This window comes from Equus przewalskii, chromosome 26 (assembly GCF_037783145.1).
Source record: "Equus przewalskii isolate Varuska chromosome 26, EquPr2, whole genome shotgun sequence".
Lineage (NCBI taxonomy): Eukaryota > Metazoa > Chordata > Mammalia > Perissodactyla > Equidae > Equus > Equus przewalskii.
Window position 1 is genome coordinate 24,862,253 of NC_091856.1, and position 26,784 is coordinate 24,889,036.

Consider the following 26,784-nt stretch of genomic DNA (forward strand, 5'->3'; position numbering starts at 1 on the left):
GAGTAACTCTCTATTGTAAGTTCTTGCAGATACAGCGCTAGGAAAAGGGGAGTAATTCAGGTCTAGAATGGAAAAACTGTTTTGTTGCTTTGTAAGTATGTCTTGCTGCTTCCGGGGGCCCCCGTGGAGGGAGGTGGGATCCTCGGGGCCCTGGCTGTTTCCCTCCCTGGAGGCTAACCTCACCTTTTGGCCGGATTCTTACCCATCTCTGCTGCCTGATTTCTCCTTTCCCTTGTCTAATTTCTCCTTCCCTCTGCCTGATTCCTCTCCTTCCCTCTTCTGAGTTCTTCCATTTCAGATTCCTTTCTCATCTGATTTCTCTCTTGCTCTCCGATATTTCCTCCCTCTTTTTTTGGTATGATCTCACCTCTGCCTGCTTAGCCTCAGGACTTATTTATCCCCCCACCCCTCCATGTTGTACCCGCGGGTTCTCCAGGACCAGTTCAACTGACCCCATCTCTCATCGACAGAGTGCTTAAGAATTGCCTTTCACAAAATTTGCAAAGTCTCCTAGCCAGAGCATGTGCAGAAGAGGAAATCTTGACCTGAAATGACCACAGAACCAAAGATTCTCCTCCAGACCCAAAGGACAGGGACATGACTGGAACTTACAAGTGGAACTCTTAGCAGAAGCCAGGGGCCCAACATTCACGAAGATCTGGTGTTAAACTTCCTTCCCCACCTCGTCATCAATGTTTAGAACCCTGTCATAAAAGTTTAGAAGCCTGTCATAAATGCTTGAACCCCACCAATCAAGACCTCTCCCACCTTCGTTTCCATCTGCCAGCTGGTTCTCCATAACCTCTTAAATGTTGCCCCAGATCCTGAATGGCACCTCTGAGGGCACCTCTCCCCACCATCTCCTTGCAGATCAGTCTCAAAGAATAAAGCTGATTTCTCCCCCAAAAGCTGATGCTGTAATTAATTGGGTTTTTGAATGCACTTTGCGCAGAAGGTTTTGTGCGCAAAAGAATTGCACCCAATTTTGTGTGGTAACAATATCTCCTCTGCCTGGCTGGTTTCTCCTCCGCTCTCCTATTTCCCTTTTGTGTTTCTCCACCCCTCTGCCTGAGTTCTTCCCGTCTGACTTCTCCCGCCAGATTTATCCTCCGGCCCGAGGTGACCTGCGCCTGCTGATTTCTGCCTTCCAGCTCCGGGCTAACCATCCCGCTCTGCTCCATCTCTAGCCCCAGTGCATGTCTAAAGGCCTTTCCCCATCCTTGACCACCTCGTCTCCAACAGGCTCCTGCAGACCCTGGCTGCGTCCTCTCCGCCTTTTCCAAGAAGTGGAATTGGGGGGGGGTGGGTGTTGGGGGGCAGGAGGGAGGAGGCAGACAGCGCAGGAGGCCACTTGGGCTCAGTCATCTAGGCCCTTCTTGGGGGTGTGATGGAGACATGGATGGGGCATGGGATATCTTCCCGCTTCCAAGAACAAACACAAATAAGCTGTGTGAACTTGGGCCAGGCCCCTCCCCTCTCTGGGCATCATTTTCCCTATCTGCAGGATGGGTTTGGATAACGAGCTTTCTGAGGACCCTTCTAGTTCTAACAGCCAGTGAGGATGCTGGAAGGGAACATGATGAACCCCTGGGGACCCTGATTTACCATTGCCATCTGAAGGGGTCTCCCCATGGTCCCAGACCTCAGGCTGTTGGAGCCTGGGGCAATTCCTCCTATGCCATTTCCTAGCTGGGGTCCTTGGCAGAGTCCCTTCAACTCTCTGTGCCATAGCTGTCCTATCTGATTGGCACTAAGAAGGGAAGGGAGAAGGGGTAGAACTCTGTGCCCCATCACCGGGAGCCGAGTAGGCGAGGCAGACGCTGGCCGAGGACAGGGTATTAGCCTAAACTCTGCCCTGCTTGCTCTCTCCTCCAGACAGGGTGGTAGAAGAGGGTAGACTTGCCTCAGGAGATGGAGAGAGTCAGAGGCTCAAGTGAGATGCTCTTGGTGCTGGAAACCCCCCTCCCTCGTGCCCTTGGGTCTCTCCGCCAAGGCTCCTGCCCTGCTCAGCCTCCGCCCCGTCTCTTCCAGCCCAGCAGCATGGTGGTAGAGCACCCCGAGTTCCTCAAGGCGGGGAAGGAGCCTGGCCTGCAGATCTGGCGCGTGGAGAAGTTCGACCTGGTGCCCGTGCCCCCCAACCTTTACGGAGACTTCTTCACAGGTGACGCCTATGTCATCCTGAAGACGGTGCAGCTGAGGAACGGGAACCTGCAGTACGACCTCCACTACTGGCTAGGTGAGCCGGCCCTGCCCAGCCCCCTCCCCAGAAAGCACAGACCTCTGAGGTGTGGTCCCCAGGAAGCACCCATGGGCGCTAAGTGACTGTTGAGCATCAAGTACGTGCCAGGCCCTTGGCTAGTGGTTACGTGTCCCCAGACTTTAGAGCCAGCCTGCCTGAGTTCAGACCCCACTTCTGCTCTTTGGCAAGTCACTCTGTGCCTCTGTGACGGGGACATGATGATAGCACCACCTCCCTCAAGGAGTGTTGTGAAGGCTAAGCAAGTTACTATGGCCCTCAGAGCTGAGGGCGACTTGGGGACCCTGGACCCCTCCACAGCTTCCCTGGCCCAGCTCCAGCCACACCCCAGTTGGCCCTTCAGAGTCTGGAGCCTGGAGTCCCTGCTCTGGCTCTGCTGTGTGACTCTGTACGTCCTGCCCCCTCACTGTGCCTGAGTTTCCTAATCTGTGAATTGAGCCTGTGCCCCTAGGCCTGCCTTCATACTGGGGAGGCTGGAGAGTGAGTTCAGGCGATGAGTCAGGGAGGTGAGTGTAGGGGAATGTGTCAGAGCTGGGAGGGCTCGTAGAGACCGTGGAATCGGGTCCCCCAGCTCCCCCGTGGTACAGATGGATTCTCTGAGGCTCACAGAGGCAGGGGCTTGCCCAGCTTCTACAGCCAGGCCAGGGCAGTGCTGGGGACCCCGGACTCCTCCTCCACGGGAGGCTGGGACCCCCTTCGGGAAGCCAGGCTCATGCTGCTCTGACGTCCCCTAGGCAATGAGTGCAGCCAGGATGAGAGCGGAGCCGCCGCCATCTTCACCGTGCAGCTGGATGACTACCTGAACGGTCGGGCTGTGCAGCACCGCGAGGTCCAGGGCTTTGAGTCGGCCACCTTCCTTGGCTACTTCAAGTCTGGCCTCAAGTACAAGGTGGGTCCCAGGTGGTCGGGACAAACGCACCAATGGCAGGGCTCACTCAGGTCCACCCGTCTTTCAGCCTTGTGGGGTAATGTAGGCAGACAGGTCAGAGCTCAGCCTTTGATTCCCAGACCCTTCCTAGCTGTGTGACCTTGGATAAATCACATTCCCTCTCTGAGCCTCTGGTTGCTTGTCTTAAAATAGAGAGAAGAAAATTCTCCATCACTTCACTGAGTTGTCTTCCTAGCCTCAGCAGCAAGGAGTGGGCCATGGGTGGAAACCCAGCCCCTCACCTGAGCCAGAGCCTAGTCCTCTTCCTGCACCCCTTGTTTTTTAGTCCCTGCCAACAGACGGCCCCATTGTAGGTATTTGAAGGGGTACCTTTGGTCACGTTCCTCTTTCTGTTCGTTAGAATCGCCCTTGAACTTGAACTCAGAAGAGTCTGAGCCAACACAGAGCTCTCCCGACAGCCGCCAGCCAGGTGGGGCTGTGCAAAGCCAAGCTCGGAGCCCGGGGAGGCTGTGCCCTGATATCCTCTGTGACTTCTGGCAGGCCACTTGGTCTCCCTGAGCCTCCCTTTCCTCTCTGGTTACCCGAGAGCCAGTTGCACCTGCCCTTCAGGTCTGGGGAGAGGATTTGGTGAAGGGGTAGCTGGGAGCTGCCTTGCACCGGCCTTGGCATCTCAAAAGGGCTCGGGGAAAGCTGTCGTTTTGCAAAGCAGAGGTTCTCTTTGGTCAGGATAGGGAGGAGACCACAAGCTTTGATGGCCAGGTGGGCCTTCATGTCAGAGTCCAGATCTCTTCTTTTAAGGGAAGGAAGGGAAGCTGAGGCACAGAGAGGTTAAGCAACTGGCCCAGTGTCATGCAGCAAGTCAGTCCCAGAGTCGGGACCAGAGCCCAGATCTCCCCACTCTCAGCATTCTTTCCACTACACCAAAGTGCCTCTCAGGAGCAGGGTTCTATGAAAGGGGTTGAATCTGTCTGTGCCAACGATGTGCTGTTTGACCTTAGATAAGTCATTGTCCCTCTCTGGGCCTCAGGATCCTCTGTGTCAACAGGATAGTGACCCTGTTTGGCCAGGTGAGGCACGGGATTAGATAATGGGAAAGCACTAGTGAGCCTGAGATAGCAAAGAGCAGGGTGTGTCCTGGGAACAGGGCCTCAGCCGTGGGCTGGGTGGAGCTGGGCAGGATTCCTTGGAGCCTACACAGCACCCCCTGTCTGCCAGTCCAGCCGGGTCCGCAGCTCCTCCTGCTGAGCTGCCCAGCTCCACCTTCCTACAGCCCCTTCAGGGGCCTTGGTACCTTGAAGAAGGAGAAGTGAGAAGGTTGGGACCCAAGCCACTCACCTGGAGAAGGCCCAGGCCTTGTTGCAGCTCCTGGAGCGGGAAATGGAAAGAGCACTTGACCACGAGTCAGAGATTGAGGTTCAGATCCCAAGGTCCCCCCCACCCCCCAACAGCTGTGAGGCTCTGGGCCAGTCGTGTGCTCTTGGTGTGGGCTCTCATGCATTCCCCATTCATCATTCATTCAGCAGACATTCATCCAGCCTCTGGAACAACAGGGCCTGCTTAGTGTCGCTGCTGTGTGGACAGCACCAACTTAACTTGTGGACAAATTAAGCAATTACATGGCGGGTAGATGACGGGGCTGGGATTCAAACCCAGGTGTGAAGGGCCTGACACAGCAGGTTCAGAGTGGACACTTCAAGACTCCCTGATCTCTGATCTTTGTTCAGATGGAGCCTAGGAATCTGCATGTTGAGCAAGCATCCCCTACCCTATGATGATTTTTCCTGGATGCTCTTGGACCACACTCTGAGGAATGCTCCGGGGGGGTGGGTTCCCAACCCGGACCCAGATCTGGGACTTGAGTCCTGGCAGGCCCTGGATCCTGGTGGCAATGTGAGGTCCAAGGCTGGTCCTGTTTTCTACCTTCTGCAAGTCCTCCGGCTGCCCCCGCACTTGGCAGGCCCGGCCCTGGGTTCCTGGCCTGGCGCCCTCATCAATTATAGATCCCCAAGGAGCAGAGCTTGTTACGCAAGACTTGTTTCTGTGAAAGCCTGCTCCTCGGGGCCAATTCTGTCCTCGGGGTGTGAGAAGGGGCAGGGAGGGGACCGGAGCCCCTAGAAAGGGGTGTCACAGGGCCTGGCCCTTCTTGTTCTGTCACCCCTAAATCCTTAAAAGTCACTGCACTTTTCAGAATCCATTGATCCTTCCTCCATCTCCTCCCCTTTACTCCTCCTCCTCCCCTCCCTGCCCTCCACGCCCCCCACCTCCCCTCCTCCTCCTCCTCCACTCTCAGACAGAACCCTAGAAACCCCCTGGGGCCTGGTAATTTGAAACTCTTTCTTCAAACAGAATCTGGGCTGCGCTGAGTCCTAGAAGCCCCTGGCCCCGAGGAATACAATGGGGGATCCTACAGAATCACTCCCATTTCTTAGATAAGGAACCCTGAATTTAGAGCGTGGAGGGGACCAGCCCCAATCAATGCATTTTCTTTGTTTTATAAACAGTTTTAACATTTTTTAAAATGTAAATCTTTGTAGCTTTTTTCCCATCTTCTGACTACAAGAGTAATAGAAGCTTATTGTAAGGTCAAACATTATAGAAATACAGGTTTTAGACAGTGAAAGTCCCCCATGATTCTCCCCTTGGAGATATATATCAAATGGTGGATAATTTTCCTCTCTCTAGATATGAACATATAGAGATGTATACTCATATATAGAACCATCTCTATATATGAAATATATATAGATCTCATCACTTTGATTTGGAAACTGGCTTTTAAAATAATTTATCCTATGGAATTTTGTTCAAATAATTTGATGCCAATCTCTGCCCACCTAATGATTAGACCCTAGAAAGCAACACTCAATCCTAAAGATTATAGTAAAGTAATAAAAATTTCAAAACATTCCTGCCCCCTGTGCTTATCGATCCACTAATGTCTTCCACAGGCTTGCTTTTCTTTTTTTGTTAACTTATCTTCCCAAGTCTAACCTCCTAGATCGATAAGATTAGAGGAGTTAATTAATCAGGAAATGCATGACCACGATTATTAGAAATCAAGTATTTTCTAAGTTTATATGCAGAGAATTTATTGGAACCAAGGTTTGTGACATAAAACAACCCTTTTCCGCATTTAAAAAAATGTTTCTACTCTTTAGTAACAAATAAAAGGCATGCTTGAACAAGTAAAATAGTTTAGAGACATATAAAAAAATGCAAAGGGTCTTTCTCTTCCCCCCCTCCCCATTTCCTCGTCTCTGAGGAATCCACCTTTCGGAAAAGCTTTTCAGATCCACTGTCTCTTTTCCTCCAGCAGAATGAAGTCCCGGGTCAGGGCTGCCCACAGACTTAGGCAAGGCTGGGTCCCTGGAAGGGTGACACCCAGCACTGCCACCAACCAGCTGGGACCCTGCACACGAGGCTTAACCTCTTTGCGCCTCAGTTTCCACCTGTCAAGTGGGATAATGAGTCCCTACCTTGGGGTTTGTTGTGAGGACCACGTCCATAAAGCAGGGACCCCAGCTCCTGGCACAGGCTCAGCGAGTGCAGCCTCTGGGGTCAGTACCACGTGAGTGCAGGACGTTGCATCTTCTTCCAGATGCCCTTCCTCCCCTCCTCCCCAGCAGGAGGGCTCTGGAAGCAGGGCTGGAGGAAAGGCTCTGTGAAAGCCTGGGCAGCCCTGCTGAGCCCTTGGGGATGCTCTTGAAAGGCCTCATGCTGGTACCAAGAAGGGACACCAGGGGGCGCTCCACTCACAGCAGAAAAAAAGCATTTCTACGTGAACGACTTTGCTCTGAACCGTGTGGCTTGTTCCTGCCTTCCACGCTGGGTGGCCCTAGTCACTTTTGCTCTAAGAAAACCTGAAGAATGTGGGCCTTATGGAATCAGTCACACCATTTACTAGGTGTGAGATCTTGGGGAAATCGCTTCACTTCTGGGCTCGACTTTCCTCAGCTGTAAGACCTGGAAGATGGGGATAACACAGATGACACATATCATACAAAATGCCCAGCACAGGGGGCAGTTTCCATTTTACAAACACTTCTGTGTTGCTTACTGTTTGTAGACGTAACAGAATCCCGATTTAAACTTCGTCTCCTTACCCTCGTGGAGTGTGTGCTGTGAGAGTCAGACTAGGAGACCGCAAGTGAGACCGCAGAGACGGGCCTGGATGGGGAGGCCACATTTCAGGCCTGGGTGGAAGCCCTTCTGCCTCCACCCCTGTGATGCGTGGAGCAGGGAGACGAGTGCCAGATTGGGAGCAGGGGGCAAGATTTCAAGCCCTGGCTTTGCCACCCACTTGCTGAGTGCCCTTGAGTAAGTCACCGCACTTCTCTGGGCTTCATTTACCCATGGGTAAAATAGGAAGCTCCTAGGACCTTCTTTCTCAGCTCTGATTTGACATCCCGGGGCTGGTGAGCACCTGGGACTGGGGACTGCTCACGAGAAAGCCCGACTGCCTTTCCTTGGCTTTGTTTGGAGCTGAGGGCAGTTGGACAGCAGCAGGGAAGCCCTCCTGAGACCCCTTCCCTGGGACTGGGGGACGATTGCAGTGGGTGGCAGAGCAGAGGGTTATAGCTCTATTTCAGAAAGGAGAGGCCTGAGGCTCAGAGAGGGGAAGACACTTACCCAACATCACCCAGCACTGTAGTGGCAGGGCAGGGACTTGAACCTGAGGTGGGTGCTCTGTCCCTTACCCACAGCTGCCTCTGAAGGCACCGCTGGGTGGGACTTGCTGCTGTACCGTAGGAGGAGAGAGAGGGAGGGTGGGGGCTGGAGCAGTCTCCTAGAGAGCCCTGAAGGGTGAGAAAGCTTTGGATTGTCAGTTCTCAAAGTGGGTTTTGCAGCACACTGGAGCTGCAGGCAGGATGTGGTGGAGAAAAGCACTTCTCGATTCAATAAAGTAGGGAAAATGGTAGAGAAATGCTGTGTAAAACAAAGGCCAGCAGGTTCATTTCCCAGAGGACTTCCCGGAGCCTTTATCATGCTGGTGAGCGTCGTGTAACAGTCGGGGGGCAGGTGAGGAGCATTCCCTGTGCTTACCTGATCGTGGAACCCTATCCTTGCAGAATATCTCAGGGGACTGGGCTTCTTTAGAACATCCTTTGGGAAATGCTGGTTTTAAGAAAGGAAATTTGCAGCTCTTTGATCCAGGAAAGTAACCCCAGGGCACTTTGTTAGTGGAGTATGAGATTCACAGGGTGGCAGCCAGGTGCAGTGGGTGGGGAATCTTCTGGAAGCTCACTCGTCCACAGGCCGGAATTTTCTTCAACTCAACCCCGTCCGTTTCTCCCACATCTGCTTCTCTGGACCCTCTCCCTGGACTGACGCTGTCTCCTTGACCCAACAGAAAGGAGGTGTGGCATCAGGATTCAAGCATGTGGTGCCCAATGAGGTGGTGGTGCAGAGGCTCCTCCAGGTCAAAGGGCGGCGTGTGGTCCGTGCTACCGAGGTGCCCGTATCCTGGGAGAGCTTCAACAATGGCGACTGCTTCATCCTGGACCTGGGCAACGTGAGTCCTGCCCTGCCCTTTCCCAGGGACCACTGCGATGCTTCTGGCCTGGCCAGGCCTGACTCTGGGGAGGTGGACACACCCATGTGAACACATATGTGCAAAGACACAGGCAGGGCAAGCCACAGGGACAGCAGCCTCCAGGCGCACATGTGCTCTATGCATGAGTCAGACACACCTGCAAAGACTTAGATCCAGACGTGCCCAGCACTCGGACTCCCACAGAGTCAAACTCGCTGTAGACTCAAACCCATCAAACGCGTGCACACAGACCTCATGCACAGCGTACTCAGACTTTGATTGACGTACAGACTCCCTGACCTCTTGTGTTCATATGCACACCTTGTGTACCTTTTTACATATAGTCACTCACTTACAAATACATGGCAGGCATGTGCAGGAACTATAGGCTCCTGCCTACCAGGCATGGACCTGGCGCCATGATGAATACCTACATGCGTAGACTTGAGTGTGTTGTTCAAGGAGCCACGTGTGTGTGTCATACGTGTTAGTGCACATGCACACTTGTATATAGCAAGGCGTGTGGGATGGTTTCCTGGGCCCACCTTACAGATGTGTGATGCCTTGTACACATTCCTCACAAATCCATGTGCATTCCTACCACATGGCCACACATCCCACCCCAAGCTCATATGCCCATACACACGTGGCATAACGTCCATGCAAACACAGGCTCACAGTTATTTAGTGTAAGCTTTTCATTAAAGTATGATAGGTACATAGAGGAGCTTGTGAATCCTGAGTGCACAGCTGTATGGATTTCACAAAGTGAACGCAGGCGTGTCACCAACACCCAGATCAGTAGACAGACCATCACCAGCCCCTCCTGTCCTCTTCCAGTCCCCTCACCCCCAAGGGCAGCCAGCATCCTGAGCTCTCAACGGCATCGTGTAGTTCTGCCTGTTTCTGAACCTTGTGCACGTGGAATCATTCTTTTTTGTGTCTGACTTCTTTTGCTCAACATTCTGTTTCTGAGCTCCATCTGTACTGTCTCATTTAGTTGTAGATTCCTCATTCTCCTTGCTGGGTAAGATTCCATCGGCTAGCTCTGCCGCAATTCATTTATCCTTTCTGGTGTAGACGGACGCTTGGGGTGGTTTCTGGTTTGGGGCTGTTACAGTGGTGCTACTCTGAACGTCCCTGCACACATCTTTTGGGGGACACACGAGCGCACCTCTGTTGAGAATATTCCTAGGAAAGGGATTGCCGCGTCATAGGACATCGACATACAGTCATGTGTTGCGTAATGACGGGGATACGTTTTGAGAAGGGCATCATTAGGCGATTTCGTGCTTGTGCAAACATCGTAGAGCGTAAATACACAAACCTGGATGGTACAGCCTATGACACATCTAGGCTACATGGTACTAATCTTATGGGACCACCGTCACATACGCGGTTGTTGTTGACCAAAGCATTGTTATGTGGTGCATGACCGTGCTGAGCTTTTAGCAGTTACAGCAAAGGGGCTGTCCCAATTTCTGCTCCCACCAGCAGGCAAACCTTTTTATGCACATTCTATGTGTAGTTGTATCTGTGAAAAACCACATATCCCAAGCCATGCCCTCACCTACCCTGGTGCACGCAGATCACACCCATGGTTCTTGGGTGTGCACATGTGCACGCTCCACTGGCCCTCACCTGGGCAAGCAGAGAACAGGTAAGCTTACATGCACCCCAGTCTCCTCCTTGCCCTGTCACTGGGCGGGGCTTCTGTGAAGGTGGGGCACTGCCTTACGTGGGATCCCTGTCTTACAGAACATCTATCAGTGGTGCGGCTCCAAAAGCAACCGATTTGAGAGGCTGAAGGCCACACAGGTGTCCAAGGGCATCCGGGACAACGAGCGGAGCGGCCGGGCCCAAGTGTCCGTGTTTGAGGAAGGCGCTGAGCCCGAGGCGATGCTCCAGGTACCCGCAGCCATGTCCCAGAGGTACAGGGTGGGGCCCAGCATGGGGCAGGATGCTCATTTCTTTCTTCCGTTCAGTAGACAATTTTGAGGTAAGCTTTTTTTCCGCACCTGGAGATCTTTAGAAAGTGGGGAAGAGCAGATTCCCCGACAACTCCCAGACTCCCCTGAAAGGTGGGGCTGGAATCTCAGGACGTGGTGCATGCTGGGGTTGTGAGGCACACCCTCAAACTGGGAGGGCCAGGTCCTCCAAAGGAGCTGAGGCGGAGGGTCTCGGCATCTCCTGAGGGCAAGCCTGGTGCTGGAGCCAGGTCAGAAAGAGACAACCAAGACCCAATCCCCTCTTTCCTCTTCTGACCATTCCTGGTAGTTTATGGTGCATTTAGTCAACTGCATGATGTGACTGCCAGCCATTGTGCATTGAGGACATATCAATAGAGGCATAGTTCACCAGGAAAAGGAGGAGACCATGAGCTCTGCTCCATGCCACTTGGCTCCGGCTTGCCTGGGGGCATTGAGTCCTGGTTTTTAGAAAGAACAGAAGGTGATTATTATTGGCAGAAACCTAGACACCAGCTGTGGCTTGGGAGGAGCAGGAGTTGGGGCTGTTGAGGCTGGAGGTAGTCCAGAATGGAGGAGAGAAAATAGGCTCTGAAGTCACAGGGATGTGGGTTCAAATTCTGACTTAGCCACTTCATAACTGTGCGGACAAGTTACTTCATCTCTGGACTTCAGTTTCCTCTTCTGTAAAATGAGAGTGTTGATCTTCACCTCTCATCATGGGTGTGAGGATTAAATGAGATCTTTTAAATGCATGTGGTAGAAGCGTTCAGTAGCTGTGTTTAATGTTCTCAGAAGGCCTAGGAGGAGGTGGTAGGGTAAGTATCTGAAGGACTGTCCTGCAGGCAGAGGAGCAGGGTGTTGTCGTGGAGCTGGAGACAGGAACACAGGGAGGGAGGCACTCGACAGGCAGATCTGGTTGAGCTCTGCACCCAGGAGGCATGTGAAGAGATGCAGGACGTCTCTGGAGGGGCTCCTCCCCCCAGTGGAGGGTTGCCATGGGTGCCCATGTGGTCCTTGTTTGCCTGGGGAGGGAGCTCTCTCAGGAGCCCAGGCGCGTCCCTGAGGGAGGAGGCTGCGCGGAGCTCACGGCCACCCTTACTTCCATCTCTGCATCTGCTGCAGGTGCTGGGCCCCAAGCCAACTCTGCCCGAAGCGACTGAGGACACAGTCAAGGAGGATGCGGCCAACCGCAAGCTGGCCAAGCTCTACAAGGTGAGCCCCAGCTGCTCTGTCCCCTGGGTGTGGGGTCAGGACAGCGAGGCAGGAGACCTGGTCCTCCCGAGCTACTGCCCTGGGACCTTGACCGCGGGTTTAGGGGGCCGGGAGGAGGGGCGGGGCTCGGCTTCCTTACATCTCCATCGGACACCCATCTCCTTCCTTTACCTTCTTGCACCCAGAGTAAGAGAATGTGATCAGCTGCAGGCACAGCTGCGTCATGTTCGTCCGTGGGTCTTGGGCAGCACAGGCCCTCACTCTGGGTCTCAGTTTGCCAGTCTGTAAGGTGGGGAGAAGGGCAGTAGGATCAATTTTGGAGGATTTCTGAGAGTCCTCGGAGAAAACTGATGGAAAAGTGTCCTAGGAAAATACTTGGGGAGCTACTGCAGAGATGGGAGTAGGGGGGAGGCGGGTTATGGTCAATGACTTTATTTATAATTTCTTCCTTGGGATTTTTAAAACTGAGTTGAAGCTTATCTTGAGGGTCTGTGCTGAGCTCTGGGAGAGCCCGGCCTCGCCCCCGCTGCTCATGTTGTGCCCTCGGCTTATTTGCGGTAAAATAACAACAAAATAGGGGAGGGTGCAGCTTCCCAGCACGTCCAAAGAAAAACCACATGATTGATTTTTATTCTGATGTGAAAGGAGTACATGTTCATTGTAAAAAAAAAATAGTGAGCAATACTCAAGAGTTTAAAAGGAAAATAAAAGTCAATGCAATTTCATTAGTTTAAGATACTATTAAGTACTATTTTTAAAATGAGTTTTCATTACAAAAGTAGCAATGCTCTATTAAAAATACCTCACCCCTTTCTGGGGGTTACCATGGTTACATGGTTACCATTTTGGTGAAGGAATGTTCTAGATTATATCTTTCTGTGTCTAACTATATACTTTTCCATCTCTGTTTGATATAAAGGGATCCAAACTCTTCATGCCTTTCTGTGGCCTTCTTTTTTTCCGCTCAATATGGTCAGGAATATCCTTGTATAATAAACAGCCACAGGACCCTTTTTAACAGCTGTATACTATTCTATTCTATGAATGTAAGAATGTCAGCAGACCCCTCGTGATGGACATTAGGATGTTTCCACCTTTTCTGATTGCAAACAGTCTCTCTTTGTGCTCTTGTGCTAAGTATGGCATCAAGGCAAGTCCCCAGACATAAATTGCTGGGTCAAAGGCTGAATAATGAGTCTGTGATTGAAAATACTGGTTCTGGAGGCAGACGGCCTGGGTTCAAATCCCAGGTCTGGTACTTTCTATCTGTGCGGGTTACTTAACCCCTCTGTGCCTTGGTTTCCTTGTGAATAAAATGGGGATAATTCTAGAACTATCATGGTGTTGTTGCAAGGACTAAAGGAGTTGTATAATTATATGTTACTAAATTATATAAATTGCTTAGAACAGTGCCTGGCACATAGTAAGTATTCCATAAGTGTAGAACACTTATTATTTAAAGTTCTGATATATATTACTAAACTGCAGTCTGGAAGGACTCCCAAATTACTGTCCCCAGGGTTTTGAAAGTACCTAGTTTGTCAACACTAGGTAGTGTCAATCTGAATTTTCACTAGTATGGCACACTTTTTTTTTAATTCAATGAACTCTTTATTTTGGAGTGATTTTTAGGTTTACAGGAAAATTGCAAAGATAGTACAGAGGGTTCCCATACACCCCCTCATCCAGCTTCTCCTCAACATGTTAATGTAACCAGGCACATCTGTCAACACTAAGAAATTAATATTGGTTCAATACTGTGAACTAAACCACAGATTTTATTCAAATATCCCCAGTTTTTCATTCCAAATTCCGATCCAGGATATCACATTGCATTTAGATTTATTTATTTATTTATTTATTTTTTGGTGAGGAAGATTGGCCCTGAGCTAACTTTTGTTGCCAATCTTCCTCTTTTTGCTTGAGGAAGATTGTCACTAAACTAACATCTATGCCAATTTTCCTCTATTTTTTCATATTTGGGATGCTGCCACAGCGTGGTTTGATGAGTGTAGGTCTGTGCCCAGGATCTGAACCTGCCAACCCCGGGCTGCCACAGCAGAGCATATGAACTTAACTGCTATGCCACGAGGCTGGCCTTGCATTTAGATCTTTTTACTTTTATTTTTATTTCCTTTTTTTCCTTATTTTAACTGAGGAGGTTGGTTATCGCCTCATCCAACCGTACAGTTGGATGCCTATGCCACCCACGTTCCTGCATTTTATCCTCCCTCCCTTTCCGTGTGCAGTTTCCATGTTACTCCTGTATGTGGGTCACAGACGTGGTCGTAACAAAGTAGAGAGGGAGAAAGAAAATCTGAATGTGCCTCAGAGCTTGAAGGCACAAGTCCAGGTGTTACTCTGCAGTGACGTTTGGGGTCGGGGTCGGGACGTGGACCACCCCATGTGTTGCTTGGGGATGCTCTCTGGGCAGGCGGAGGTGGTGGAAGTCGCTCACGTGCTGGGCTCCCTCTCTCTCGTCCCCTCAGGTCTCCAATGGCGCGGGCCCCATGGTGGTCTCCCTTGTGGCTGATGAGAATCCCTTCGCCCAGGGGGCCTTGAGGTCAGAGGACTGCTTCATCCTGGACCACGGCAAAGATGGGAAAATCTTTGTCTGGAAAGGTACTGGGGACAGGGGAGGCGTTCTAACCAGCTCCAGGTGGCCTTTCAGGAACTCAGCTCTCGAGGGAGACTGGAGTGTGTGTTCCAGGTTCCCTGGGGCAGTCGCAGCCTCCTAAATGGAAATCAGGAGTCCTGGGCTAAAGCAGTTGACTTGCTGTGTGATGTTAGGCACTTTAGTTACCTCTCTGGGCCTCAGATTTCCCATTTGGGCTAAAACTGGTGTTTCCCAATTGTGTTATAAGACCAGTTCTCAGAGAGGTTAATTGGCATCTTGTAAAAAATATGTAAAAAACATACAGTTCTGTGGTCAAATAAGTTTATGGGTTAAATAATTTTCACAAGTTTGTTTATTGCAGGACTTTTAAGAGCCTGTACCTTGCTAATGTGTGTTGGGGCTTTTCATGAAGGTGATCTGGTTTCTGTTTGTAGACGCTGTGCTAGGCGTCCGTGGAACTCTCTGGAATGTCTTGTGGGACTGATTGTGGGAGGCTCTTGAAAAAGGTTGGCCCAGATGTTTCTGAGAGGTCCTGAGATGTTCCGAGGGGATTCATCGGCGTCCTATTCTGATGTTCCACGTGTGATGCACGGGAAGAGCACAGAAGGGGGAGGGAGGCAGTGGTGGATAGAGAATGGCAGAGAGAGAGAAGGAGTGAGAGACGGAGCACGTGTGGCTGTAATAATAATTATTATTATTATTATCTGGGCCCCTCGGCCTTGGTGACAGGAAGGCTGGGCACTGAGGGCTGGCAGCAACTAGCCAGGGGCTGTCCAGGCGTGAGGAGACTCTCACGGTTGGGGCAAACTTCAGACTGGAGTGGGAGGAGCCCCCCACTGTGGACAGAAGGCCTGGGGGAGGGGGGAGCATCTGGGGTGTAGGCTTCAGAGTCGATGGAGCAGAGGCTGAGTCCCAGCTTTCCCACTTGTCTCGGTCCAGTCGCTTGACCTCTCTAAGACCCTGGTTTCCTTATATGTAAGTGGGGGCAAGATAATGCTCTTCATCACATAAGGTTGTTGTGTGGATTGAATGAAGTAATTTATGTATGGTTCTGAGCACAAAACGCATGCTCAGTGAATGGACCACAGTGGGTGCTGTGGTGCCTGTCATCAGCCAGGACCCCGGGCTGGCCCCTCAGGGGCTCCAGGAGCAGTCAGCTCTGGGGGTCTCTGGCCTGGGCTGTCCACAGTCAAAGAAGAATAGGGAGGGAGGCTCGGCTGCTGCTTTCCCTGGACCCTTGGGCTTTGGGGTGCAGCACTGACCCCAGGCCCCTCATCCTCCATCGTCTGACAGGCAAGCAAGCCAACATGGAGGAGAGGAAGGCTGCCCTCAAAACGGCCTCCGACTTCATCTCCAAGATGGACTACCCCAAGCAGACCCAGGTGAGGCCTGGAGCCACGTAGGGCAGTGAGGATGGGTCCAATCTGGGTGGGATGGATGTCCTGCTTAGTGTGGTCTGGGTGTCTGAGGCTGACCTGAGGACCCCTGCTGGGCAGCCTCTGTCCTCAGGGTTACCCAAGTCCATGCTTCCCCTCCCCGTCCCCTCCCAGGTCTCCGTCCTTCCCGAGGGCGGTGAGACCCCGCTGTTCAGGCAGTTCTTCAAGAACTGGCGGGACCCGGACCAGACGGAAGGCCTGGGCTTGGCCTATCTCTCCAGCCACATCGCCCACGTGGAGCGCGTGCCTTTCGATGCCGCCACCCTGCACACCTCCACTGCCATGGCCGCCCAGCATGGCATGGATGACGACGGCACAGGCCAGAAACAGGTACCTGGGGGTTGGGGTGGGCGTGTCCAGCACCCTCCCCGCCTCCCTCCCAGGTACCTCTGACCCATGCGCTGCCTCCTGCTTCCCTGAGGATGGTTCTCTCTGAGGTTTGGAGCAGTTTGGGGAGATGAGATTCTTTTATCTTACTTGATTTTGACAACCAACATACCCTGAGTGCCCACTGTGTGCCAGACCTCATGCCAGATATCTTAAGACCCCACCCTGCCGGCAAGGAGTGCCTAGTCTGGGAGGGGAGGTGACCACAGCCACAGCCAATTGCTCCGACCTGTGTGGTCAGTGGAAGATGGGAGGCAAGCACAGGGGTTATGGGAACACAGGAAGGACAGTTGGGGCAGGGTGGTTGTGGCAGTCTTTATAGAGATGGGGACTCTTAGTGAGGCCTCAGAGTATGAATATGAGTTTGCTGCCAGAGAGGAAGAGCGGAGGGCATTCCAGGCAGGGAGCTGTCCCAGGATCCTGGTGCTGACGGCATCCTCACGGAGGAGCCTTGAATGCCATGTCCAAGGGTGTGGCCTTGATCCTGTAACCAGGGAGTGCTAGTGAGGTCTTTTTCCTTTTTCCTTTCTTAAAAGCAGAGATGTTCTGTGCTTTCAAAACTTGCTGTGAAAATGGATTAGAAGCACGAAAATGAAGGTAGAGTCCCCATGAGGAAGTTGTTATAATAACTTAGGGGAGAGAATTCAACCTTGAGACCAGGAAGGTCACAGTGGAGATGGAGAGGTGGGGCAGAGGGCCAGAGATATTTATGAGGTGAAGTCTGCGTTAGGCAAACATTAATTCCATTCCACATGACAGAAATAGCAAAAGTGTTAATTTCTATTTATAATTGTTTTTGTCATTGGTATTATTACTAATCATTCATTGATTACATCAGTGGGAGGGGAGGACGCAATGAAAATGTTGAGGGCAGGGCAGTGTGGAAAGAGCCCTGGCAGCCCAGCTGTGTGACCTTGCCTGAGTTGCTTAACCTCTTTGAGCCTCACTTCCCTCACTTGTAAGATGGTGTTTCATTTTACTCATCACCTTCAAGAATTTTCAAAGTCCAGATATTCTGGTTTTCCGTCTCCCGGCACTGGGAGGGCTCCGTGTATCCACAGCACCACCAGGTGGCGCTGCAGGGCCTTGTGTCCATTTGGAAAAGCCAGTCGCCGGAGCTCTGCAAAGAGATCTGCCAGCAGGGGTCATTTTGAGGTCACCTAGTGATGGCCCTGCCTCCGGACGTGATCTACAAAATGCAGACAATTCAATAATGATACAGATATGGTAATGTTAGGAATAACAATAATTCTAGTGAAAAAGGAGCTGCCTCCTACAGAGCTGTCCCCTGTGCCAGGCACTGGGCAAGATGCTCATGAGTAAACTCATTCGGTTCTCACAACAACGCTTCCAGGTAGGTCTTCTTATTATTCCCATTTTCCAGATGAGGAAACTGAGGCTCGTAGACGTTAAGCAAGTTGTCCAAGGTCGCACAACCTCTAAGGAGATGGAGCCTGATTCGAATCCAGGTCATATGTTGATTTGTGCCCCGAGCCGTCACTGTGTTACACTCGCTGAAAGCGCGTTCTAACCGCCCCCATGCAGCTCCCAGTCCCCATGCTGAGCTCTGAGCTCTCCAAGGAGGAAGTACGGGGCAGGGCAGGGTGGCAGGTTCCACAGCAGGAGACCTGGGTTTATATCCTAGTGGCTCTGTGATTTGGGCAAATTATTTAACTTCAGTCTGAGCCAAGTGGAGTCCCCTATCAAAAGCTTGTCCTGTTGTGTCGCCTCGACCCGCCGCGCTGCGGTCTCACAGCTGGCCGGACTCAGGGAGTAGGGGTGCCACACCGTGTCTGAGCCCGGCTTTGCTCCGGCAGATCTGGAGAGTCGAAGGGTCCAACAAAGTGCCCGTGGACCCCGCCACCTACGGGCAGTTCTACGGTGGGGACAGCTACATCATTCTGTACAACTACCGCCACGGCAGCCGTCAGGGACAGATCATCTACAACTGGTGAGGGTCTGGGGCCCTGTGCTGTGGGGTGGAGCGTGGGGGGCACTGCTGGGCCCCGAGTAGGGCAGCCAGGGCGGCGGGTGTACACGGCTGAGGGATGCCGAGGGCGTGTGGGCCTGAGGTGGGACAGCCACACTCTGCTGGGAAGGTCTTATCCACAGGGCAACACCACTTGTCTTATTTCTCGAAACGACTTTTAAACTTAAAAACATTACCTGTCCATTGTAGGAGATGTGGTGAACAGGGAGAAACAAATAGAAAATCTCTCCCGCAATTCCATGCCAAGTGCTGTACGTGTGGATGTTCATCCTCCCACGGTTTTAAATTAAAAATAAAATATTAAATATATTATGCTAATATTAAAAATATCTTTTTTTTAAAAATAGATAATGCATTCACATAATTCAAAAATCTAAACAGAATAAAAAGGTATCTATTGAGAAATCTTATTCCCATCCATCCTTCTCTACCCTATTCTCCAACCGCCACCCCTCCGTGGATAACCGCTTTCGTTAGTTTCTTGTATATCCTTCCGGTAATTCTTTATGCAAATACAGTTATATGTTGCTTAACATCTTTGATCGGTTCTGAGATGTGCACCGCTGGGTGATTTTGTCATTGTGCGAACATCATGGAGTGTACTTACACAAACCTAGATGGTATAGCCTACCACACACCTAGGCTGTATGGTACTAACCTTATGGGACCCCCGTTGTATATGTGGTCTGTCGTTGACTGAAGCGTTGTTATGCAGTACATGATTGCATGAGCAAAATGGCTATATATTCCTGGTTCTCTCTCTTCCTTACACAAAGGATAGCATTCTATGTATGTTGTCCTGCACTTTGTTTTTCTCACTTAACACTTCCTGGAGATCAAGGTACAGCAGTACATAGGGAACTTCCTTGCTCTTTTTTACAACCGCATAATATTCCACTGTGTGGCTTTCCCATAGTTTATTTAACAAATTCCCTGCTGATGCATACTTGGGTTGATTCCAGTCTTTTGCTATTACAAGCATTGCTGTGATGAGTAACCTTAAACAAATGTCATTTTGAATGTGTAGAGAAATGTCTGTAGGGTAAGTTCCCAGAAGTGGGATTGCTGGATCGAGGGGTGAATGTCCTTGCCATTTTGATAGATAGTGCCCAATTTGCCCAGATGGGGTTGGCAGCATTTCGCATTCCCACCAGCAACGAGTGGGAGTATCTGTTTGCCCACAGCCTCACCGGTGGATGGTATTGTCCAACTTTTGGATGTTTGTCAACCTTATAAAGTGGTGTGTCAGCATATTTTTAATTTGTATTTCTCTTACTATTCGGTCTCAAACTTTTTGATGACTGGCTGTTGGATTTGTTTTCTTAAACGTTTTATTTTGAAATAACTTTAGCCTTGCTGAAAAGTTGGAAGTTGCAAAAATAGTACAGACATATAACCATTAACCCACAATCTGTAACTGTGTAACCCATACAACCCTTACACAGCTTCCTGTATGTTCCTATCTTACCTAACCTCAGTGCAATGCTGAGAACCGAGAAATTAACCTTGAAACAATACTGTTTACTCATCTATAGGCCTTGCTTGAATTTCACCATTTTCCTCGCTAGTATTCTTTTTCTGGTCTAGGATCGAATCCAGGATCCCACATGGCATTTAATCATCGTGTCTCTGATCTGTGACAGTTCCTCAGTCTTTACCTTTCTTTCGCAACCTTGATACCTTACAAGAGTACTGGTCAGTTGTTTTGTAGAATGCCTCTCAATCTGACAACTTCAGACTTTTCCTTTCTTTTTTTTTTTTTTTTTAAGGAAGATTAGCCCTGAGCTAACTGCTGCCAATCCTCCTCTTTTTGCTGAGGAAGACTGGCCCCGAGCTAACATCCGTGTCCATCTTCCTCTACTTTATATGTGGGATGCCTGCCACAGCATGGCTTGCCAAGTGGTGCCATGTCCGCACCCGGGATCCGAACCTGCAAACCCCCGGCTGCCAAAGCAGAATGTGCGATTAACCCCTGAGCCACCGGGCCGACCCCAACAACTTCAGACTTTTAAAAGCAGGGTTTTTTTTGACCAGGCAATACATACATGTGGTACCAAATTCACAAGAAGACTATTTTTTTTAGTTAGCTGCACTGGCACATCAATTTGTCAGATTATTTGCTTATAAGGATAACACATGTTGGTTAAGGGAAATTTAGACAGTATCAGAAGGGGTGGAGCAGGAAGCCAACCGCCCCCCTAAATCTCCCACATGAGGACAATCACCAATGGCGTTTTTGTGGACATCCATGCAGACTTATCTGTGCATGTCCATGTGAGGCTAAAGTGACTGATGGCTTTTCCCACAAACGGGTTCACGTCGCACTTGTTCTTCCCTGACCTGCCTTTCTACCTTGAAAAAATGTCCTGGCCACCTTTGCACCTCGGATTCGAGTCTCAAAGCACTTTCTCTCTTGGCTGCCCAGCAAGGGATGAGCCAGCCATCCCCCAAGGGGCACATTTAGGGTAGGGAAGTCCAGTGGTTGTGTTCAGATCTCCATGATAAGGCAACATGCTGAGCAGGGGCTGTGGCGTGTTGGTTTGGTTCCTGGCTCTGGTTCCTCCTGAGAGAATCTTTTCCTTCTCTGTGTCTTAGCTTTGTTACCTGTAGTCGAGAGATTACAGGGGTTGTCAGGCCCAGGGCAAAGGAGAGACTCGGGGCTCTGTGCAAACTTCCGTGTCGAGTATCATTTTCTCTTCCAGGCAGGGTGCCCAGTCCACCCAGGATGAGGTCGCTGCGTCTGCCATCCTGACCGCCCAGCTAGATGAGGAACTGGGAGGTACCCCTGTCCAGGTGAGCCCAGCCCACTGGCCCTCTGGACCGCACCCTGGGCCTTGTTGAGCTGTTCACTCATCTATCTGACTGTCCATCCATCCATCCTCCAAACATTCATGCAGGGCTCCCCTGGGCCTGACCCTGTGTCTGCAGCCATGAGCACACAGATCCTGCCCCTGGCCTAGGCCCTTTACAGTCTAGCGGGGAGAAAGATGTTCAACAGACATGCGGGCGACTGGATGTATAGCCACACGCTGCCGTGTGCCGTGAATGAAAATGATAAGAGGCCATGGAGAGAGTAGCAGGAGAGCCACAGGGCGGAATGGTTCAGAGGATCGACGTGGAGCCAGGCTACTTGGGTTTGAGTCCTGTCTTCACCTCTGGGCAACGTAGGCCATGTCACTGTGCCTCTCTGTGCCTCTATGTTCTCAAACTGGGCATAACAACGGTACCTATCTCATAGGATTGCCATGAGGATGAAGAGTTAGCATTTGTAAAGCATTTAGAGCCATGCTTGGCCCATAATAGGCCCCTTATACATATGTGTTAAGTATATGAACATATAGATCCCAGGTGAGATCTAATTGGATTAGACAAGGCCACTCCCCATGAGGAAGAGACTTTTCAGCTGAGACCTAACGGATGAATAGGAGTTGACCAGGCATATTCCAGGCAGAGGGTAGAGTATATGCAAAGGCCCTGAGGTGGGAGGAAGCATTGGGTATTAAAGCGAGGGGGAAAGTGTCATGACAGGAGTCTGGAGTGGTGCTCAGAGGGGCCAGACCACCCAGAAATCACAGTGAGGATGTTGACCATGATCCTGAGAACAAGGGGATGCTGCTAAGTGGTAAATGTGATGTAAAGGGATTTATGGGTTTAAAGGAGGGATGCAGAGCCAGGTGGGGGAGGAAGACTGAATTCTGCTTCCTCTGTCCTACCCTGGGAGTGGACAGGGCTCTAGATTCAGATCCAGGGTTGGGGTCCTGAACTTTGACCGTGACAATGAGGTCCTCTGGGTGCCGAGTGGGATGGTTACTGTCTTAGCTCATTTGATCCTGACAACAGCCTTGGGTGTAGCATTCTTGGCCTCATCCTACTGGGGAAGAACCTGAGAGGTTGAGGCATGTGCCCAAATTCTCACCGGCCGGGCGGAGCTGGGATCTGAGCTGTCACCCAGCAATGGTGGGTCACGCTGGAAGGGACCACAATACTCTCAACACGCATGTGAGATTGTCTTCTAGATTTAGCTAGCCAGGGCCACAGCCGGGATCTGAAATGAGGTGGGCACACGGGCAGGGGCGGGTGTGATACATCTTGGCAGAGACCTCCCTGCCCTGCTCCCTCCCGCCACCAAGCCCCTGACTACAGCCTGCATCTGGGGTGCACTGGCTGTGTAGAAGGGGTCTCACTGGATCTGGAAGGCTCTATTCTCACCACCCTGTGGGCTTTCATGCCCGGGGCTAACGTCACCAGCCTGGAAGAATGTCGGCAAACAATCCCTGTGATTCCATTTAAGGGAATTTTTGCAAATATGGACTCTCTTGGTTCTTGGACTAGATTCAGGGTCAGCAAGGCAGGTCCTCATGGGAGGGGAGTGTTGGAGGCGGTGCCCGGGGGACCTCAGGCAGTAGTGCTGTCTCCAGCTTTCCTGGAACTCCCGCTTGCCTGCCCAGCCCCTGTGAGCTGTGGGGCACGGTCCACCCATACACAGACACAGGCACGGTGGCCTTGTTTCGGGAAGGGGCCTGGGCCATGCTGGCTGGGATGGGGGGTGAGTCTGGTGCCACACAGAAAGACTGATGCTCCCACCCCCGTTTCCTGACCTGCCCTCCTGTCTCCCTGCCAGAGCCGTGTGGTCCAAGGCAAGGAGCCTGCCCATCTCATGAGTCTATTTGGCGGGAAGCCCATGATCGTCTACAAGGGTGGCACCTCCCGCGAGGGTGGGCAGACGGCCCCCGCCAGTACTCGCCTCTTCCAGGTCCGGGCCAGCAGCTCTGGAGCCACCCGAGCCGTTGAGGTAATGCCCAGGCCCTGGACCCCAGGAGGGATCGGCCTCCCTGAAAGCTCCCAGATCAATGGGCAGATCCCTCGGCACAGGATTGGGGGTTAAGGGGTTAACCACAGGGTGGGTTAAAAACCAGCTTTTTGTACCTTCCTCCTCTTGCAGCAGGATTATATGAGCCTTCCCCTTGTTTTGTGGATGCCCAGTACCCCTTGCACACCTTCCATAATGGGCAGCTCTCTACCTCACAGGTAGTCCCTTCTTCACAGTCTGGACACTGTTCCTGATTACGTTCCAGATGGCCACTCTCACTTTCATGGTGGAAAGTGCAGACCTGAACATAATCGTACAGGACAGTCTGAGCAGTTTGGAGGAGAATGGGACTGTCACCTCCTTTGTTCTGGGCACTCAACTTCTTTTAATGAGGCCCAGAATTCTGGAACTGTCTTGGCTAACAACAGTGCCTTAGTGACTCATGGGAGTCAACTAAGCCCCCCAGGTCCAAAGTCTGTGCCCTCAGCTCTGCTAGGGTATGCTCCTCCAAGTCCCCACCTCAGAGCTTGTCCTGCTGCAGCGTCTTCCGGGCTGTGGGGAGGGGGCTGAGGGCTTTTGGTCTGCTTCCTGATTAATCGAGCACTGCCCTCCCAGATAATCCCCAAGGCCGGCGCGCTGAACTCCAACGATGCCTTTGTCCTGAAAACTCCCTCGGCTGCCTACCTGTGGGTGGGTGCAGGAGCCAGCGAGGCGGAGAAGACGGGGGCCCAGGAGCTGCTCAGGGTGCTGCGGGCCCAACCTGTGCAGGTGGCAGAAGGCAGCGAGCCAGGTAGGGGCTGGGGCAGAGGGACCTGCTGCTCTCTGGGGACTGCAGCTGTTGGGTTCCCTCCCTTGCTGCTGTGTGGGGGCTCTCAATCCTCGCCCCTCCTCAGTGCCTGTCCTGAATGTGTGTTAGTAAAAGTGGGTTGGATGCAACCCACTTCTGGTGAGTGAGAGGGAGGCCTCCAGGAGTTAGAGAAAGGAGAGCTCTGTGGGGGCTGGGGCAGTCAGGGAAGGCTGCTGGAGGAGGTGTCACTCGCCAGGAAGCCTTGAAAGATTGTAGGCAGGAGTAACAGCCTCACAGGGCTGTGGTCTCGCCTAATCTTTCAAATCTCCATGGACAGAAATGCCACAAGCCTGCTCCGTTTGAAGAACATAGGTCAGGAGCATCATCCTTATGCCAGCCCTCAGTCTTTCTGCTCTTACTTTGAGCCCACACCCTCCTGTTAGATGCTTAGTAGAAATGGGGAGAAGTAGTTTAGTCTAGAGCAGCAATGCCCAATGGAACCTTCTAAGAGGATGGACCTCTTCTCTATCAGCTGGGTCCAGTTTGATGGCCACTAGTCACGTGTGGCTAATGAGCACGTGAGATGTGACTGGTGGGAATTAGTGAGAACAAGGAACTGAATTTTCATTGTATTTCACTTCAGTGCATTTAAATAGCCACACAGGGACAGAACAGTGATAGTGGAAAAAGTATGGGGGTTGGAGTCCGACAAGTTTTGCATCCTGGCTTTACCACTTACTGGCTGTGTGATATTGCGTGGGTTGCTTAACCTGTCTGAGCCCCAGTCGCCTCGTTTATTGAGTGGGGATAATTATCCCCATCTAACAGTGCTGTCGTCAGTCTCCAGCCAGAAGTAGTCCTGGCTGTGTGTCTACTGCCAACTCTGCCCTCTCTGGGCCTCCGTTTCATCACCTTCGAATCCCTCAGGCCCCTTCCCTCTTTGGCCTCCTGGGATTTTAAGATGGAGGCTGGGGATGGAGAGAAGTTGGTTACCCTAGGGCAGGGATTTTCCCAGGGTCTTGGAAGCCGTGCTAGGGAGGCGGCGGTGTCAATTGGCAACTGTGTGGCCTCCCCTCGCAGACAGCTTCTGGGAGGCCTTGGGTGGGAAGGCCACCTACCGCACGTCCCCGCGGCTGAAGGACAAGAAGATGGACGCCCACCCTCCTCGCCTCTTTGCCTGCTCCAACAAGATTGGACGTTTTGTGGTGAGACCCCGTCTCTGCTTTTCCCTCGGGAGGCATGTTCCCAGGAGCGGGGCCCATCAGCGGCGGGGCAGGGAGAAGGTTCTGATGGCGCAGCACAGAGGGAGGAGGACCCTGCAGGACTCCCTCATGGGGAAAGCAAGAGGAAGCCCAGCAGGGGAGGGAAGATGGCCTGCTGGTGCATTTTCATTAACCTCTCTGTTCCTTCCCAGATCGAAGAGGTCCCTGGCGAGTTCATGCAGGAAGACCTGGCCACTGATGACGTCATGCTCCTGGACACCTGGGACCAGGTGGGTAAAGGACAGAAGGTGAAGGCTGTCTGGGCCCGAGCGAGTGGGAGGTGCTAGACTTCCAGCTCTAGGACAGTTGCTGGAAGGACTTAAAAGAGGCCGTGCCAGGCGTTGCTAGAAAAGTCCACGAGCAGCTGCAAGTCACCTCTCCTTTCTGAGCCTCCATTTCCTCATCTGCAAAATGGGAGTGATGGTACCTTACCTTGCATAATCCGGCAAGATGAGCTGTAGATAAAATCACCTTGCAAAACTGCAAAGCACCATCTTAATGCAAATCAGATGGCCAGCATTCTCTGCCAGACCTTAGAGGAGTGTGAACTCTAAATCTGTTGGTAAAAAAAGTTGGACTTAGTAGCATCCCATACGCAGGCACAAATTGTCTGGGGTCACCTGGAGGTTTGGAAGTGCATCTCCTGTTTTAGAGGACTCTGGGCTCTCTCTGCTTCATCTCCTGGGGAAGGTGATCATGTAGGACTTGGCAGGGGAAATTGCCCTCCATTCATTCAACCAACATTAACTGAGCACTGCTTTGAGTCAGACACTGTTCTGGATGCTAGGGACCTGCCCCGACAGGACTTACATTCTTGTGGGGGTTGCAGTCATTAACCTTTGCTATCAAGTCGGCTTCTCCCAGAGTTGTCAGGGTTATAGGTAGCAGCCATGCAGGTATAACAGTCCCCTCCACCCACAGGACTGTTTCTTCGGATCCTCAGTTGGAACATTGGTACCAAGATGTTTGCAGCTTGAGCCATTCAGCTACTGTCATTGGTTGCTCCAATGGCTACTTAATCAGTTTCTTTATCTGTTTCTTCATTCATTCAGCCAACATTTATGAAGCGCTACCGTCTCCCAGGCATAATGCTGGAAATCCTATGATGAGCAGAATAGACAACAGCACCCACTATGGAGGGACCGATTTACTAGAGGGCACATTTGTAAATGAGTGAGAGCAAGAAAGTCTGGGATTTTATTGTCTAATACTATTTTATCAATGACAGGTGCTCTTTAAAATATTTTAGACAAACATAAAGATAGATGATATTTAAAAATCAGCTGAATAGATTTTTTGGTGTAACAAAACTTGTAATAAGACTCAAAATGGTGGTAGTGCTGATGAGTAGTTTTTATTCCAAGCCTTTGACCCATGTTGGCCCAGACACACAGAGACTGTCTGGCACATAGCAGACTCTCATAGCATATTTGTTTGATGAATAAACCAGTGGGCATATGTTTGGCCACTCATTTGTTGAACAAATAAATGCTTGGAAAGGGATAATTCATGAACTTTTAGAGAGGGATCTCAAACTCAGTGCCTGATGGCATCTGATTGTCAATGTTAACGAGTGAAGCAAGCTGGGATGGGGAGACATGAAGGAGTGGTGGAGCCTGAGGCAAACTGGACCT

The 26,784-nt window shown here is 51.4% G+C and overlaps 1 protein-coding gene across 6 annotated transcripts in view; it reads left to right on the forward strand.

The window, feature by feature from the left end:
* Positions 1–26,784, forward strand: part of GSN (gelsolin) — a 56,082-nt gene that overhangs the window by 27,900 nt on the left and 1,398 nt on the right. For 3 of the 6 annotated variants that reach the window (XM_070597033.1, XM_070597028.1, XM_070597027.1), the window contains 14 exons: positions 2,032–2,236; positions 2,992–3,146; positions 8,497–8,658; positions 10,438–10,587; positions 11,772–11,861; positions 14,351–14,483; positions 15,772–15,860; positions 16,029–16,244; positions 18,119–18,252; positions 20,994–21,084; positions 22,913–23,083; positions 23,717–23,891; positions 24,969–25,093; positions 25,303–25,380. In XM_070597033.1, the coding sequence (XP_070453134.1) occupies positions 2,041–2,236; positions 2,992–3,146; positions 8,497–8,658; positions 10,438–10,587; positions 11,772–11,861; positions 14,351–14,483; positions 15,772–15,860; positions 16,029–16,244; positions 18,119–18,252; positions 20,994–21,084; positions 22,913–23,083; positions 23,717–23,891; positions 24,969–25,093; positions 25,303–25,380 (1,965 nt within the window). In that variant the 5' untranslated portion in view covers positions 2,032–2,040. Of the gene's footprint in view, positions 1–20; positions 92–2,031; positions 2,237–2,991; positions 3,147–8,496; positions 8,659–10,437; positions 10,588–11,771; positions 11,862–14,350; positions 14,484–15,771; positions 15,861–16,028; positions 16,245–18,118; positions 18,253–20,993; positions 21,085–22,912; positions 23,084–23,716; positions 23,892–24,968; positions 25,094–25,302; positions 25,381–26,784 lie in introns of all 6 variants that reach the window. The other 3 variants (XM_070597030.1, XM_070597032.1, XM_070597029.1) reach the window with 2 other exon arrangements.